At 48.2% G+C, this 18,262-nt stretch overlaps 1 protein-coding gene across 1 annotated transcript; it reads left to right on the top strand.

Annotated features, from left to right (window-relative positions):
• The first annotated feature begins 185 nt into the window (after positions 1-185).
• On the top strand, positions 186-10,335 carry KLHL35 (kelch like family member 35). Its single transcript, XM_032489411.1, has 7 exons — positions 186-480; positions 3,074-3,952; positions 5,074-5,258; positions 6,756-6,874; positions 7,529-7,717; positions 9,037-9,225; positions 10,147-10,335. Exons 1-7 carry the CDS (start codon positions 473-475, stop codon positions 10,333-10,335), a joined length of 1,758 nt encoding a protein of 585 aa, XP_032345302.1. The 5' UTR covers positions 186-472.
• The last annotated feature ends 7,927 nt before the right edge of the window (positions 10,336-18,262 follow it).

Genomic DNA, 18,262 nt, shown 5'->3' with positions numbered 1-18,262 from the left:
ACCCCAATGCCACACAGTCACCATGTCCCCATGCACTTCCACACTTACATACGGGTATTCTGGAACACCTGCACACTTAACCCCCCCAGCCCCCACACCCCGTCCCCCACCCTCACATCCATGTATCATTCAGGGGCACAGCTAGTGCCAAATCACTCCCAATCCAGGCATGCGGATCCCAGAGTTGTACATACAGTCAATCCCACATCTACCCCCACCCTCCTCCCTTCTCCCTTCCCAGGGTTGGTCCAAGAGTAGAACAAAAGCCCAGCATCCCCTCCTCCCCATCCTCCTAACTCCCCTCCCTTCCCCTCTGGCATCCAGCCCCTTTGTCCTCCTGCAGCTGAGCCTGAGAGGGAGTCCAGGCAGAGCGGCAGGGACATTGGAGCCCAGGCTGCCAGGGCTGCAGGCAGCAGGACAGACAGGAGTGGTCAGTGCAGGAGCAGCAGCTGTAGAGTGCCTGGGAGAGGTCATGGCCAGGTAAGTGCCAGGTACACTTGGGGACTTAGGATCCAGGGCTGCCCTGGCTGTCTGGTATCTACAAGTCTGAGTGTGTTTGTGTGAGTGGATGTGGGTATGAAAGAGAGACAGGGTCGCATGTCAATGTCTAGGGGGTGGGTCCCTCAGTCTGTGTCAGGACCCTCAGCTTGAGACGCCTAGACTCATAGCTTGGATGGGAGAAAACTGCATCAAGCCCTGCCTGGGAATTCCCTACCCTTCATGTTCCAACAGGGTGTCCTTCAGCGCCAAGACTGGAAATCTCTAGGGTGGAAACGGGGTCTGATGTCCTACTGTGTCCAGTGCCCAGCACAGTAGACAGCAGGAGAATGAATGAAAAAGTACTAGCGCACTTCCCAGGAGGGGACTCCTTCCCCTCTCCAGGCAACCCTTTGTGCCAGGATATCTCTGCAGAGAGAAGTCACATCTCTGTAGAGAGAAGTCCCTCCTGTGCTGATATGACCTGCCCTCTTGAGCCTCAGCTCAGAGTGCGGCTGCTTTCTCAGCCAGCAGAGAAAAGAATAGGGGCAGCATGCTCCCATGACTGCTCTCACCTCCTTCCTCTGGTCCTGGACTGTTTCTTGGGACACACCCCAACCCTACCAAGTGTGGCTAACCCACTAGGTATGCAGAGTCTAGAGCCAGGTGGATTCAGGCCCCAGCCCCTCTACTTGGGCAAAGTAGCTAACTTCCTTAGACCCTGCCCACCAGAGAGCTAATTTCCTTTGATGCTGAGACAAGGGATCCACCACCCAGGATAAGGAATGAGCAGTGAAAGCCAGACTGACTACTAGGCAAATCTGACTTCCAGGGCAAAGCAGTCTCAGAGGAGGCAGAGCAGCTGATATCAAGAGAATGGAAGGAGAGGCAAGGGGCAGATAGCAGAGCTCTGCTCCCCTACAGTAAGGTGCCACATAAAGGAGTGAGCGCCCTGTCCCTGGAGGTGTGCAAGCAGAGTCTATATGTTTGTAATGGCCAGACCCCAACCAGCCTTTCAGTCTGTAGAATGCTTTCACAAACACTCCTCCTTTGATCCTCACAGCAACCTCCAAAGGACAGGTTCCCTCTGTGTGATTGTTACTGCATGACAAACTTTAAAAAGGGAGGAAAGAGTTTAAAGAAATTTTCAGGTTTGTGAGGATCAAATGAAATTATGGACATAAAAGCAACTAGAACACATAGTAAAAACATGTGAGGAAACATTTGTTGAGCTTGTACTGTGTACCAAGCACCTCTCATACAATCCATTTAATAGTCACCAAGTCACAACAACTGCATGAGGGAGGCATTACAACCCCATTTCAGATTAGGAACCTGAAGGGGGAGTGACTTGTGCAGGTCACACAGTGAGTCAGTGGTAGACGCAGGATTAGAACCCAGATCAGTCTTCAGAGCCAGCTCTTTTCACTTCCCCACAGGGCTTCCTTGAGAACAGAGAACTCACTAGAGAGAGAGGGCCAACTTCCTTCTCAGCCTAGGCTCTAACCTCATGCCCTTCTTCCCTCTGAGTCCACAGACTGTTCTCTCAGGTGGAGACTTACTCCCTCTACTCCCTTCCCTTCACCTGGCTAATTCTACCTACTCTTCTCAGTCTGATGGTTCCCCCTCAGGGACACCTTCTCTGACTGCTCCAACTGGGTTCAATGCCCCTTCTGAGCTCCCCAATGCTCTGTACTTCCCCATGGGGCCTCCGCCAAGCTGAGAGCTCCAAGAGGGTAGGGACTATGTCTTGTTCACTGCCTGGCAGAGAATAGGCTCTCAATAAATACTAGCTTAATACATTCATTCAACCTTGAATGGGTACTAATTAAGCACCTACTATGGGCCAGATCCTGTACTTTGTGGGGAGGAGCAGATATTAAATAGAATAATCAGGGTGTGGTCAATGGGGGAGCACTTACAGGAGATCCTTAGGAAAGAGGATAAGGTGAGGAGAGCGGGGTAGAGTTATACCCTGCCTACACACTGGATCTCTGGGGGGTCACCTGAATTCCTGGACTAAAGACTACCTCCTGTCAGGGGGCCCTCCTTATACAGATATTTTGTGCAAGTTTCAATAACCTCCCAGGCCTCTGCCTTCAGACCCTGGATAGGTAAAGGCTCCCTGCTGTTGGTAGCCACGTGGCACTGCTCTAGTCCTTGTGGGAGTCCCAAAACACCGTCGATGCCTTTGTAAATCCTTCCTTTAATATTAGACTCTTCTCAAATTACCCCATTTGAGAGTATGCCATCTGCCTCCTGCCAATACTGATAGGAAAAAGCTTAGGGAGTTTGAAGAACAAAAAGAGCAAAACGGCTGGAGTAGGTCAGTGGGGGAGAAGGTGGCACAGCTAAGATAGGGTCTAGTCCTTTGGGTAGGCAGGGACTAGCTCACCGAGGCCATTAAGAATATGGAAGGGTTGATGTAAGGAAGAGCGATTGTGTGAATGAAAGCACACGCGTTTAGTTCCTGCTCACCTTTCTGAATAAACTAGTGAACCATCCAAGGGAATGAATGGATAAGGGCCCTCCTGCCGTCCAACCCGGCCCCAGCCAGGTGGATTTGCCGACGCTGTCTGTGTTCTCTGCCCGGCAGGATGCTCGAGGGCCCAGTGCCAGAGGAGTCGGAGCGGGGCTCCGAGGCGCCATGCGCGGGGTCCTGCCACGCGCAACGCGTCCTGCAGACCCTCAATGCATACCGGCGGAGCGGCACCCTCACCGACGTGGTGCTGCGCACCGGTGGCCGCGACTTCCCATGTCACCGCGCCGCGCTTAGCGCGGGCAGCGCCTACTTCCACAGCCTGTTTGCGAACGGGCGGCCGGAGGGGGAACTGTCCGTGGTGCCCGTGGTGCCAGAGGTGTTAGGCATGGGTCCGGCAGGGGCAGGGGCAGCGGCAGCGCTGGCCGTGGTGCTCGACTACGTGTATGGCGCGGGCGTGCGGCTGCGCACCGAGGAGGAGGCGGCCGCAGTGTTGGCGCTGGCCGAGCGGCTGGGTGTGGCGGGCCTGCGCGAAGCCTGCACGCGCTTTCTCGAGGGCCGACTGCGCGCCGCCAACAGCCTGGCGCTGCGCCGAGTAGCCGCTGCCTTCTCACTCTCCTCGCTGGCGGAGCGCTGTGGCCGCGTGCTGCGCCAGGCCTTCGCCGAGGTGGCGTGCCACACCGACTTCCTGGAGCTGGCGCCCGACGAGGTGGCGGCGTTGCTGGCTGACCCGGCGCTGGGCGTGGTGCGCGAGGAGGCTGTGTTCGAGGCGGCCATGCGCTGGGTGCGCCACGACACGCCTGCCCGCCGTGGACAGCTGCGGCGCCTGCTGGAGCACGTGCGCTTGCCCCTGCTGGCGCCTGCCTACTTCCTGGAGAAAGTGGAGGCTGACGAGCTGCTGCAGGCCTGTGGCGAGTGCCGCCCGCTGCTGCTCGAAGCCCGAGCCTGCTTCATTCTGGGCCGCGAGGCCGGCGTGCTGCGGGCCCGGCCGCGGAGGTACAGCTACCTGCCCCCTTGCCTCATGCCTTCCCTTATTCCTGTGTTCTTCAACTCACTTCTCACTCACTCCTCCACCATCCTTTAACCCAAGCACTTGACAGTGCCTCTTGAAAGAGATCCAGTCATACATTCAACAGACATTTCATAGGCTTGGTGCTGGGCATCCTGCCCTTAAGAGTTCACAATTCAATGAAGAAATGCAGGGACCTCACACCTCGCGCATATTCTGTCTCGTGCCCCACACTCAGGAGTGATCTGAAAACACCCCTTACCCTCTAGGAGCGCAATCTAGTAAAGGGTACAAATAGGCAGGGCGCGGGGAAAAAATGAAAAAGGCCTACTCCCACCCCTGGAATGCAGACTGTTAGATTTTGAGTGGAGTGGTCAAGATGGTCTGTCACCCTCAGAGGAATAAGAGACGGGTTCTGCCTTACTCATTACTGTATCTTCAACACTTAACTCAGGGCCTAGTTAGTGCAAGAACATGTTCAATATTTGTTAAAGGATTAGGCAGTAAACCATTGGCTAAAGGGTCTGGAAATTCTGGTGAAGTCAGAAGCCTGAGGGGTCAGTGGGAGGGGGAATGTTTGCTGAAAAGGTGTATAGCCTGGCTCAGTGTATTTCATGATTAGGGGATGGGTTTAGGAGATGGTTACCAGAGGAGGGATGCAGCAGAATTAGCAGTCCATGATGGAGGTCAGACAAGGGTGAAGAGAATGGGTTAGTGGCAGACCAACCTGGGCTTGAATTCCAGCTCTGTCATTTTTGGCTACATGACTTTTGGCAAGCCAAAGTCTGTGAGCCTGTTTCCTCCTCTGTAAAAGGAGTAATAATCCCTCCCTAACAGAACTGTCATAAGGATTAAACGAGGTGATTTTTCTAGGTAAGGGTATGGGCTCTGTAAAGTTCCTTTCCTGTAACTCTGAGGTCAGTAGAATAGGGTAAGGAGTAGTGACGCTCTTCCTATCAATTACTAGAGAGAAGGTTGGAAGTGGCAGAGTCCAGCATGGGAAGGGTGGGGAGCAGAAGGGCATGGGAAGGCAGTGCGGTCAACAAGAGGGTAAGAGGGCTGAAACCTGGGTGCGGGTCAACCAGCACTGGGCTTGTCCCCACACCAGATTCATGGACCTAGCTGAAGTGATCGTGGTCATTGGCGGTTGCGACCGCAAAGGGCTCCTGAAGCTTCCCTTCGCTGACATCTACCATCCAGAAAGCCAGCGCTGGACCCCGCTGCCCAGCTTGCCGGGATACACGCGCTCAGAGTTCGCAACCTGTACTCTCCGCAATGATGTCTATGTCTCTGGTGAGGGCGGAGCCGCAGCCAGCGTCCCACAGGATTGGCTCACCATCTCCCGCACACTGCCCTCTTTGTTCTTCCCTCCAACTGGGATGGCGGGGGGGCGGGATCTTTCCAGATAACCTACAGTTATTGGCTGAGGTGGTACTGCAGAGCCAATCACTGGTGTGACTCCACCCTTTATTCAGCAATGCTTACTTCAATTCAGGTTATATTAATCACTTCTCTTCATCTAGTCTACCATGTGCTGTGCATTATGCTAAACAGCTTAGATTATTTAATTCCCAGGACAACCAAATTTTATAGGGAGACTAAGAATTTCCCTGTTGTCTTGAAAATGGCAAATATTAGTCTGACATCTGAGATCTGGGTCCTAAAGACTCAGAGAATAAAACACAGTGCCTGCTCCCCTGGAGTAGGGGAGACATAGACTTCACTTTACCACCAAGCAGAATGGGATCAGAGCTCTGAGTCCCTATGTGATCTGGATTCCCAATCAAGGAATCTGGTCCAAGTTCATGGAAGGGATGATTTTTCAGCTAGACCTTGAAAATTGGAGGGAACAGCATAGGCAAAGACATGAAAGCAGGCAGGAACCCTGCTTACTCAGGTCTCCAAAGTGGAGGTGAATGTCTCTGGGAGAGGTAGGGACACAATTGTAGACAGGGCACAAAAGGGAGTCTGGAGTCAGATCAGGGAGGCTTTGAATCCAGGCCTAAGTAGACTGCACGTGATGTAGTAGGGAGCTGTGGGTACCTGGGAAGGTTAAGGAGAATGAGCCAGGAAGGCCTCAGCAACCAACCAGGCCATACTTTATTACTGGATAACTTATTCAAGACCACTGATGGCCACTGAGCAACATGTGGGGCCTCTGCCTGATACACTGGAAATACACAGCAAGGGTTACAAAACAAGCGGATAAGATCAGGCCCAGGCTGAGGGGTGCAGCTAGGGTTGTCCCTGGGAAGGTTGCTCCTGAGAGGTGAGTCACTGGTCAGGAACCCCAGGATGACCAGACACTGGGAGAGCCCACAACCTGCACTCCCAGTGCCTGGCCCAACTGGCTCTGCAATACCACCTCAGCCAATCACTTGGGGCATACCAATGCTGAGTGTGGGGGACTGGAAATTCTGGTCATTGCTCTGGCAGTGAGAGGCCACTACCTTCTGTAGAGTGGTAAGTGCCCCTCTCTTTGCTTCCCTGAGCACAGAGCCTAATACACCACCACAAGGCACCCAGTGAAGATCAGCTTCTCTCAGAATCTCTCAGGCCTCTCCCTTCAAGACTTTCTGCCTGTTTTTCTAATTCAGACATTCCCACTGCTCATTCAAAGCACACTGTCTGGGTCAGAGACCCAGAGTCTCACATAAGCCCAGGGGGAAGTCTTCCCTGTTGTCTACCTTTAAACCTTCTTTTGGATCTGGGGACCCTTGTCTCTAGCTCCTTAGAAGTGCTGGGGATAGCAAGAGGACCTGGGATCAAAAGCTGCTTCTCTCACTCTAGGAGGTCACATCAACAGCCGTGATGTGTGGATGTTTAGCTCGCATCTGCATACCTGGATCAAGGTGGCCTCACTGCACAAGGGCAGGTGGAGGCACAAGATGGCGGTCATGCAGGGGCAGGTAGGGACACCCAGCAGCTGCTGCCCTGAGCCCAAGGTAGAGATTTATAGATTCCTGGGGAAAGGCCGTCTACAATTCTCTTTTTAAGAAGGGATGTGAAACCCCCCAAAGGAAAAGGAATTGCCCAAAGTTGCATAATGTTAATAATAACAATTACTGTAATAGTACAACCTAATAGAGCAACAAGGATGTGCAACATGGGGCCAAACAGCCTACGTCTGAATCTTGACTTTGCCACTTAAGACCAAAATGAAAGAAAAAAAATATCTGCCAATTATCTTTGTAAGCTACACCCTGAATTCCAAAAGTGCTTCTTAGAATCATTTCTAAGGTGGTAAACCCCTAAGAAATTACTACCTATTTGTATTAAGCAACAACTTGGTGCCAAGTACTTTATAGATCTAATCCTCATTCAGTACCCATCCTACAAACCAATGTCATTATCCCCAGTTGGTAGACGAAATCTGCTAAGGAAGGTTCAGTAAAGGGGAGGCTGTGGCGGGGTGGGGGGTAGGGTAGAACCGGAGGCGGAGGGAGGGGTGGAGGAGCCAGGAGCTGGGATGAGCCCACAGGTGGGTCTGGCCCTTAACGCTGTGGGCGGGAGATGCAGGCTTCGTTAACTCTTGCGACCTTCCTGACCCTCTTCATCCGCAGCTGTTCGCAGTGGGCGGCTTCGACGGCCTGCGGCGCCTGCGCAGCGTGGAACGCTATGACCCCTTTTCCAACACCTGGGCGGCAGTCGCACCACTCCCAGAGGGGGTGAGCTCCGCCGCCGTGGCGCCCTGCGTGGGCCGGCTCTACGTGATCGGGGGCGCCAAGCAGGACGGCGTCAGCACCAATAAGGTGGGTGGGGAGAGGGCAGTGGAAGTCTGCTGTCTGCCAGGCACAGAGTTGGGGCTTTCATGTCCTGTTTTGTCACTTAATCTCATCGACAGCCCTGAGGAGTTACCCCCAATGTTTCAGGCAAGGAAATGAATTCAGAGAGGCGACCCCAAGGTCAAACAGTAGGTCTGGACCCAAACGTTTGGGTTGGTTCCATATGGGTTTCATAGATTTTAAAAATTAAGTGAGGGCAAGGGTGGGATTAGTTTAAATGCTTTTCTTCCATTAAAAAAAAATACACTCATGATTGAAAATCTAGAAAACAGAAATAGGAAAAAAACATTCATAATCTCACCACCTAAGGATAACTATTGCTATTAATATATTTTTGTGCATTGCCTTCTAAGCTTCCTCTGAATCGGCTTTAGCTTTTTAGTTTTGTGTTCCTACTGTTAGTAGAATTTTGCATTCCGCTTTTTCTTCCAAGTACTTTCCACATGCTTAGAAACTCTTCACAGCCATCATTTCAGTGTCTGTGTAATAATCTACTGGGTGGATGAATCATAGTCTACCAAACTTTCTGATATTGGACATCTAGGATTTTTTTTGAATAAAAATTGACCTTCATTGTGGCAGCTCCCTCCCTGCCCTGATGGCCTCACAAGCCTGTGGTCCTGGGATCTGACTCTTTCCCAAAGTAGGATCCCTCACCTCCTTATTCCGACTCCACTCCCAGCACACCTTCCTGGGCTGGCTAGGGGAATGCCCTTTGGTACCATCTTGTGCAGCACTGATGTAAACAAGCCATTCTGGGGGTTTCCAAGGCAATAATTGAGGAAACAGGGAGTAAAGTGAGCAGGCATGTACAGGTATGAGCCCTTAGAAACTGTGGAAGGTGTCGTAAACACCCATGGGCCTGGGAGGCCTCTGGACAATGGTAGGAATGGAGGCTGCAAGACACCCCAGCTGGAATCTTTTCATGACCTCAGACCACATGAAGGGGGAAGAGGGTTGATAGTATAAGCAGCCAAGAATGCATCTCTATGGGGCACCTGCTCTGAGAACTACCTATAGCACTAATACAGACTAATGCAGACTCCTGGGATGCAGACCTCTTCCTGGACCTTGAAAGATGAAGAGGCTTTTGACAATGGGAGTCCAGGAGCTGGGGGTAGAACATGGAACCAGGATGAGCACATCTGAGGGTAGGGACGCTAGCTCAGGCCTGGCAGACATAGGTAAATGTGCTGAGTAAGTCCCCCCGACAGAGAGAGATGAACGGTGTGGGCAACAGGGCAGTTGGGGGTTAAGTCTTCACTACCGCTCCTCCTGCCCCTCAGGTGCAGTGCTTTGACCCCAAGGAGGACCGGTGGAGCCTGCGGTCACCAGCACCCTTCTCACAGCGATGCCTCGAGGCTGTCTCCCTGAATGACAGCATCTATGTGGTCGGGGGCCTCATGAGCAAAATCTTCACCTACGACCCTGGCACAGATGTCTGGGGGGAGGCAGCTGTCCTCCCCAGCCCTGTGGTAAGTGGAGGCACAGCCCTGACACTGGTTCCATTTAGGAGAGTGAAGACCCACTTCTAAGGATCTGGATCCCAGAGGTAGTGAGTCTTGTGTCTGACTCCATGCTAGGTGGTTTTACATAGTTCTCTAGCTTTGTCCTTACAATGATAATCAGCCTTGCACTTTGAAGATAAGGAGAGTAGCCTTAGAGAGGTTGAGGCCACCAGTTAGGCCATGAAAGGCAGAACCTCGAACCCCAGTTCCAAGTGCTGTAGCCCTGGATGTGGGGCTTGGTCTCAATGACCCTGCAGTCTCTCCTGCTCTGAAGGCCACTAGCTGGTAGCCTACTGTGGGGGGAGGAGGGAGAATGGAAAAGGGACTTGTTAAGTTGCCTTGTCCCAGTGATATGAAAGAAGGGAAGTCTAGGCCCTGGAAGCTTGGCCCTTGCATTCCTTGTCTCCCCACACTGTTCTGTTCCCTTTCCAAAACTCCAAAGACTCTATAGTGGTGTGGATGGATTGGTGGTCCCTGCCAGCTCTGACCTCCTGTGATACTAAGAGCCTGAGATTTCTGGCTTTTCTGAGTCTGAGATCCTAAGTTGGTGGGGTGGTAATTCTTAATGGAATGCTTACTATATTCCAGGCACTGTGTAAAATGCTTTCCAAGCTCAAGCTCATTAACTGTTAAGGGAACTTTATGAAGAAGCTACTATTACTCTTCTCACTTTGCAGATGAGGAAACTGAGGCCCAGAAAAGTGAAGTGACTTGTCTAAGCCTATTCATTTAGTAAGGGTCAAGCCAGAGCCTGAAGTCAGGTCCATGCAATTCCTGCCTGCCATCCAGACGGCCTGCTTTTATTTTGTGGGTCAAAGCTTTCTTGTCTGACCTGGCTATCTAGGGACAGGCTGGACATTGTAGCTAATTGTCTGTTTGTCCACCCAGGAGAGCTGCGGCGTGACTGTGTGTGACGGGAAAGTCCACATCCTTGGTGGGCGGGATGATCACGGGGAAAGCACCGACAAGGTCTTCACCTTTGACCCCAGCAGTGGGCAGGTAGAGGCCCAGCCACCTCTGCAGCGCTGCATCAGCTCCCATGGCTGCGTCACCATCATCCAGAGCCTGGGCAGGTGACTCATACCTGAGCCAGGAGGTGGGGAGGGGAGAACTCAGGCTCACCACTGCTCCCCTCATGGCACCTCCATGTAAAGAGCCTCTTAACTTACTGCCCTTTTTCTCGTAGAAATAAAAACCTTCAAAGGTTGGGTCTGTGTTCCAGCTTGAGCCTCCTTAGCTAAGAGAAGTGATACCCAATACCTGCTCCTTGCTTTGACTCTTTACAAAGCACCTTCATATATGGTTACCTCATTTACCTTCATAATAGCAGTGTGGACATTTTTAAAAATTATGAAATATTTCATATGTAAGAAAAAATATTTTGTACAGTTTAAAAATTATAATAAAATAAGTGTGTTCCCACCACCTAACTTAATAAATAGATCACTACAAATGCCTTTGTAGGCCCCAAACCCATTTCTTACCCCATTCTTCCCAAGAACAGTCACTATTTTCTTTTGTTTGTTTTTGTTAACATAGGTACTAGGGATTAAACCCAGGACCCCGTGCATGCTAAGAATGCACTCTACCACTTAGCCATACCCCAAACCCCAACCACCACCGCCAGCCCCCAGCAGCCACTATTCTTAAATTTCAGGTTATCAGCAGTTTGCTTTTTTAACTTTTAGTGAGCTAGCTACTAATATCTGCATTTTAACAGAGAAGGAACTGGCTTAAAAAGATGAGGAGACTCACCCAAGGCCATATACTTAATAAGAGGCAGAATCTATGACTTATTTCATGAAACTTCAGAATCTATGAGGCACTTATGGACCGGATGGTTCTCCCTTTCTAAACCACCTTCACCAATTCAAACACGTAGAAATGATAGATAAAATTAAAATCTAGACAACTAAAAAGAGGCACAAGCTTATAAGCAAACACGTATGAGAACCAGAAACAGAACTGTAAAACCATAAGGCAGGCAGTAGCTCAAGCTCTTGGATTCAGACTCTGGGATAAAGGCCTTAAAAACAGGATTCCAAACCAGGCTCACTGCTAGAAGCCTGGGCCAAGGTGGGGTTCCCCAACTCATAAAAGAAGTTGAAGCAAAACAGAACAAAGACAGGTGTACAACTGAGCAGCCTTGAGGTCAAGGCTCACAGCAAACTCGAGAGACAGGGTGGTAGGCTCCAGAATCACAGGCCCCTAAGACTCCAATCAGCCCTGGACACGTCTCAACATTAACAGGGGGCACAAGCACCTGATGCCATTGTAAGCACCAGGTTTAGCCGGGGCTCTAGGGCAACAACAGAAAATTGCTGGGTCAGGAGGAGTGAGCTCAGTGGAGGAAATAAAAAGGAACAAAGGATGCCACAGATTCTGTGAGGCAAGGCCCAGTGGTTCAGGTGCTGTGCCTGTATTTCTGAGGCCTGGAGGAGATGGTCAGGCCCCATCTGGGGCTCTCCTTATTTACACTCAGATTGCTTTTTGAAGAGCTGTCATGTGCTCCTCCATCCCCTCCAGCATAGGGCCAGCTCCGTGCCCCCCTCTATCTTCCAAAGCCCCAAGGCCCTGTCTGCGGGATCTCTCCAGCTGGGGCTGGCCCAGCACAGCCCAGCACAAAGGCCTGGGTCCCAGCTGGGATTATCCCAGATTAGGGAGCCTGTGACCATCTGGACACAGCTGATAATGGCAGAGTGGGAGGGGAGTGAGGTAAAAGCCCAGCCTCAGAGCCTGCCTGCTCCCACCCCACAGATAACACTCAGGACAAAGCAAAGGCGCCATTATCACTTGCCTACCCAGGCAGAAGACAAGAGAGGAAGGTAGGGGCAAATCCAGGGCAAGCTCTTCTCTGGGACATGGGTGCCTTACCTAGGATGAGCATTTCTGTGTAGCCAGGCAGATTGCCTAGCTTTCCCACATGATGGCCATTTGTGCCCCTAGTGCTCTCTCATGCAAGTCCTGATGGCTCTTTCCTGCCCTACCTGGCAGACCTGACACACTCCACCCCACAGCTGACCACTTCCTCCTTGTGCCCCTTCCTTATCAGCCCTTCTATCACCTGACATATGGTCAGGCCTTTATGTGACATCTCTGGTCTCTCCTGACACACCCATAGGATGCCTCTTGAGGCAGGGAAGGTATCAGCTTCATCTGTGTCCTCCAGTGACAGTAAGACCTCCCACTGAACACATGAAATCAAAGTTTCCTTTATTTCCATCGCATAATGCTTGTGAGGTAGGCACTATTGCCCCCACCCTCCAGCCCCTTACAAATGAGGGAACAGATTCAGATTTATGAAGTGACTTGCTTACTAAGGTCATGGTGCAGGTCGAGTGGTGACAGAGCCAGGATTCCAGCTCAGGTCCAGCTATCTCCAAAGCCTGTTCTCTCCATGCAGCCTCTGCTAATCTGAGAAAATGATTGGAGTGCAGCACTGGAGTTGTTGAAAAAGTAGAAGACACATCATTTCCACCATGGGAAATTCCAGCCTGATACGGTATTATCCCTGACCTTCTGGGCTTCCGACTTGATAAGGGAAGACATGGTGCATGCTCCTGGTGAGTGAGGCTCATAGGAACACAAGCAAAAGTTGACACCAATATGTCCTAACTTCCTAGGACTACTGATTAGACTGAGACTATAAAAAGAGGGTCTCCCTGGCTCCTAGCCCATTGCTCTCTGGGCCTCTGGGCTGCCTGCTGAATGTGAACTGTTACATTCAGTTCAGCAGGAAGCCAGACCACAAGTCCATGACCCCTTAGCCACACATGGTTTTGCCATCCTTTCCCCAGATGAGAACAGACTTAACTCTTGGTATGCCATCAGAAGCCTTTGGACCCAAATTTAATTTTTCAGTTTCTTTTTTGAGTAGTTCTATTTGTAAGGATTGGTAATTTATGATTGTTCTTTCTTAGTGGGCTTCTAAAGAACAATGAGAAATTTGCTTATTTTTTTAAAAAACAGAGCAAAACATTATATTTTGCAATTACTGTATGGATTTGTTGGATTCTTTCATAAATTCAAAATATATCCATGCCGTATACACTACCCATTCATTAGTATAGGAAAACATATAGGGTTCCGTACTATCTGCAGTTTCAAGCATCCCAAGGTCTTAGAACGTATCCCCTGTGAATAAGAGGGGACTACTTTATTCAGTTAAGTTGTTCAAGAGGAAAGATTTCATCACCCAATTCTTTATGACAAAAACCTGGACTATCCTGTTTTGCTCAAAGGTGGTGTGACAATAATATTTCATGATGCCTATGCCCCCAAATTTACTTGGCAGTTTGTTACAGTTCAGAAGTAGAGACATGCTGAAGGCAGCTGTATACGAAGATAAATGGAGGGAAATAGATGCAGTAGAAATTTTAAAAATTCATTGCATTGGTCATTTGAATTGACCCTTATAAATCTAAAAGTGAAAATGTTTCAAAATTATTAAGTAAATGGTTGTCCACTCTTCAAAAAAATTATGAGCAACCAAAAATCTTAAAAGCACTGCATGTTGACAATCCAAGTGTAAAACAAAACCAAAAAGGCCCCAGAAGCTAGAGCTCATTAGATGTATTTGATATCTAGAATCAAGTTACAAGATGAATACCTTCACTTCATGGCAGTTAATGAGCATTTCTTTGCATCAAGTGACAAGGCTTATTTAGAGTATACATGCCTTCAAGACAAGTAAAATGTGAAGGTGTTTGTTGTTTTAATTCATATATGTGTAGTTTATACATATACACGACAGCTTTAATGAGACACAATTCACGCATTACACAATTCACCCATATGAAGGTTACAATCCAATGTTTTTAGTATATTGTTATGCTGTTAATACTTGTTATATTTTTAATATTTCTGAGTACTTATTAAAACTTGTAATAAATCTTTTCCACTATGCCTTTACTCTTACTTCTGTAAATTATTTGTAAAGTGACTTAAAACATAAAAGGAACATGTCTCTGGGCCCAGACTGTAAATATTCATAACTATTTTTCCTGGTATATTGAGGGTAAAACCAGTGAGCAAAAGACCCATCTCCTCTGTTCCCCTCCCTGATAAGAAAGTGACCCTACTGCAGTGCCTATGCTCTCTCTCTTCCCCTCCCTCTGAAAAGCAAACATATTTTTAAAGGTTACAGGAGCCCTACCCACCCTCTAGGCAATTTTGGATTTTAATGGGTCCAGCTCCTCTGGCTCACCAACCAAAGGACTGCCAGGTGAGGATAGGATGAATCCACCACAGCCACCCTCACCATTCAAGAGGACAAAGGCCCAGCTGCACCTGGGTGACTGAGCTGTTGGTACAATACAGGACTGAGCAGCAGAGGCATGGTTTCATTTGAATGTCAGAGCTGCAGGTCTCCATCTTTTCTGCTGTTATGGTGAGCTCAAGATAGTCAAAATACAGCTGACCCTTGAATATGGGTGTGAACTATCCAGTCCACTTAAACACAAATTTTTTAAAACTACAGGACTATACTATCTGGGGTTAGTTGAATCCACAGATGCTGAAAGGTGGATATGGAGGAATCATGTACACAGAGGGTTGACTATGTTAGGGTCTGCACCCCTACCACCCTGATTGTTCAAAGGTTAACTGTATTTTCCAAAGCCTAAGAGAAATCACACATTCCCCTAAGATGTATTGCATGGGTTAATTAAAACTGCTGTAAAATGAAGTTAGTAAGAGAATCTGCCCATTACAGGGATTTTGGGAAGATTAAATAAGATGTTCAAAGCAGCCTCAGGGCATGTAACAATTATATCACCACGGTCATGCTGCTTATCAAGTTATAAATGTAGCTTTAGTAACAGGGAAATGGCTTGTTTAGTAGCCATCTGATAATCTCATGTCTCTGAGAAAATAGTAAGAAAAACTCTCTCTCGAGAAAATGTTGACTGTCAATGTTTTCCTGGTCTGATGTTGGTAGGCCTTACTGACATACAATCATTGGAGCTCAAAAACAATCACAAGATGAAACATGGCACAGAAAAAGGGCACTCACCATTAACATGGGATTAGTGAAATGCCCTGCTATGCCCACCTCCCTGGAGAACCAGAAAGCATGTCCCCTGTGGCCAGGGCCCTTACAGTTAGGATGGGGAGAATCTATTACCATGAAGTTAGCTATTAAAGGTTTCCATGAGCATATGCTAAGCAGGTAGTAGTAACAGCCAGCATTCACTGAGCACTTTGCTATGGGCCAGGCACTGCCAAGAACACACAGTGGCACACAGCGGAACAGAGGCACAGATATCTAACTGATGTGCCCATGCTCATACTGCTACAAGTTGTGAATCTGGTTTTGAATTCAGTCTTACCTGAAGACCTAGGCTTAGAACTGTCTCCAGATTACTAAACGATAAATACTGAAGAAACATATTCATATTTACAACTCCTTTAACTCCCACAACAGCCCTGTGAGATAGTTGAGAATCAGAAAGATCCAGTCAACCTCTCAGTAAATCAGTGCTGGTGCCAGCATTTAAACCCACGTCTCCAATTGCAAAGCCAAGATTCTCCCCACAACCCTGAGTTTCCTTTGTAAAGCGTTCTGCAGAGAAAGGTATCCACCACCCTCACTATGCTCTGACACCCTCATAGCTTTTGCCTCATTTCCCAGCTTCTAGTGGAAAGGATTAGCTGCCCTGGGGTGGGTAGATGCGAGGGCATATAGGATACAAAGATCTACATACAGCCTACACTCAGCTGTGGGTTACAACAGCCTTTGCAACTGAGTAGCCTGCAAAACCAGATTCTGTCTAGAGGCAGAAGTCATCCCCTCTAAAATTAACCATTGTCCTGACCCCACCAGTTCCTGTGCTTTTCCTGGTTCTCTAGATGGTACAGTTGCTTGGTCTCCAACCCTTGCTTGCCCTCTGGGCCTATTCCCACACTCTCACGTTCCAGCACATATTCTTTCCTTGTCTGATAGGTAAGCAGTTCAATCAGTACCCGACTTTTGTTTGAGACCCCCCCACCAGCTGCCAGAAATCCTAATGACCAGAACCTACATTTTCAGAACCTGATGGTAACCTCTTGGTGAAAAGCCCATGCAAGGCTTTGGCATTTGCTTCCATGTTGCCAACAGCCAGTTTCCACCAGCAGGTCCCAAGGGCCATTTTACAACATGGTTTTGACTGCCCAGCATCAATACCTTGCCTACTAAGGGGGAGGGGATCACTGCATGAATCTGGCCACAAGAACAGCTGTCAGATGCTCACACCTGGGAACCTGAACCTTAAAGGAAATGAGGCAAAGAAAAGGATGGCTGAAAAAATCATTCTGAGTCTGGGAGTAGTGGTGATGACATCCGCTAAGGTAGTATGCATTTTTGGATGGGCTGTGATTATGGAATGCTCATCTAAGCTCTACATTTATTCCATGATTTTATGCAACAAAAGATTTAATTTCACCCCTCCTGGAGTAATCTGAGTAATGGGTATACAGGGATGTTCACATTGGTAATTCAAGCCGTATACCTGCATACTAATAACCTGCATACTTTTCGGCATATGTGGTATACCTCAATGAGTATTTTTCCCTCCCCAAGCTGCTACTCTGGTGCTTTTTCTGTTACAGCACCACCTGGTGGAATGCTAACAGCACTACTGAAACCCAAAAACTTCCAGCTTTAAGTGGACTGGTATTTGCAGAAAACTCACTAAAAAAGGAATTTAAAAGATCATCCAATCAAATATGCAAAGAACCTTCTGACTAGTCAGTTCTAGATACTAATCAGAGATGCCAGTACTAGATACTAATCAGAGATAACCAGGACTGTCTTAACCTAGGTTATTTTCAGCACCCACTATTCTACAGGCTCAAATTAGTTGACCTGGTTTCACTACCAATCAATCATCCACAAGTGCAAAAATACAGGAAAACAAAGAAACTTAGCTGAGCTCAAACCCCGACGTTTTCAGTAACTACCTCTTAGCCCTTCCCAGAAAACTTTCATTGGCTCGATAAAGAGCTCATTCCTGGAAATGTGTCACCCCTGAGGTGAGAGGAAGCGTGGGGAAATGAAGACTATTTTGTACTCAGGATCTAGCTCCCAAGAGAGAAGATATACATGAAACCACTCCCTGGAACAAAGTAGATGGTCATTAACATATTAGCTCCTTCAATTGTAGAGAATTCTAGAAGGGAGTATTTCTAATGAGATGTGGTCTCAATTTCATTAACACTGACAAAAACAATGAGATGTTACTGTCTACACGGTAAAATTATCAAAGGCTCCATTAAAAGGGGATACACACACAGACACATCAGTGTGCTCTTAACATAATTCACTACCTCTAGTTTTGCAGGATTTTCACGCTAATTTGTCCCTCTTACTAGTTTCACCTGAATAAACGAAAAACTATTTCTTGTAAATACATTATCAATAGAAAACATTTCAAAATATTAGATAAAAATGTAGATAATTTAAACGTTCTTACACTTTATTCTGGAGTGTAATGGTTAAGAGAACAGGACGTAGAAATGTGCATTTTAATCACAGCTCTCTAACGCTTAGGCAAATTTACTTCTGAGCATCAGGCTCTTCATCAGCAGAGCAATTAAATCCCCTTTTAAAGATGTTGAGGAATTAATGAGAATGTATATAGAAAGACCACCTAAAGCATAACATAACTCAAAGCTTAACGGCCATTGTATTTACTTTTTCTGTGTAATACAGAAAACCATCTATGCCCCTCTTCTAAACCTATAACCCCAGACTCCAGGTGAGTCTATTAAAGTGCTGTCCTGTTAGCAATCAACCTTTACTGTCACCAGATTTTCTCCCACCTCATGATATTTCTCCGGTTATTTCTGCTCGGGTCCTCCTGTTCTGGCCCTCGTCTTCCAAGTACAGTTAAAACCAAGAGGATTTCAGAGAAAGCACAGAAACATTACAAACAAGACAGCCTTAAGACTTCATCGAGCAATGTTTCCATGGGCGACATGACCCTCAGTCTGAATACTGGATGTAGAGTCTAGTCAGGTCACA

The sequence above is a fragment of the Camelus ferus genome, chromosome 10 (assembly GCF_009834535.1).
Source record: "Camelus ferus isolate YT-003-E chromosome 10, BCGSAC_Cfer_1.0, whole genome shotgun sequence".
Taxonomy (NCBI): domain Eukaryota; kingdom Metazoa; phylum Chordata; class Mammalia; order Artiodactyla; family Camelidae; genus Camelus; species Camelus ferus.
Note: the sequence above shows the minus strand (reverse complement) of the source record. Positions and strands in the feature narration are given on the sequence as shown.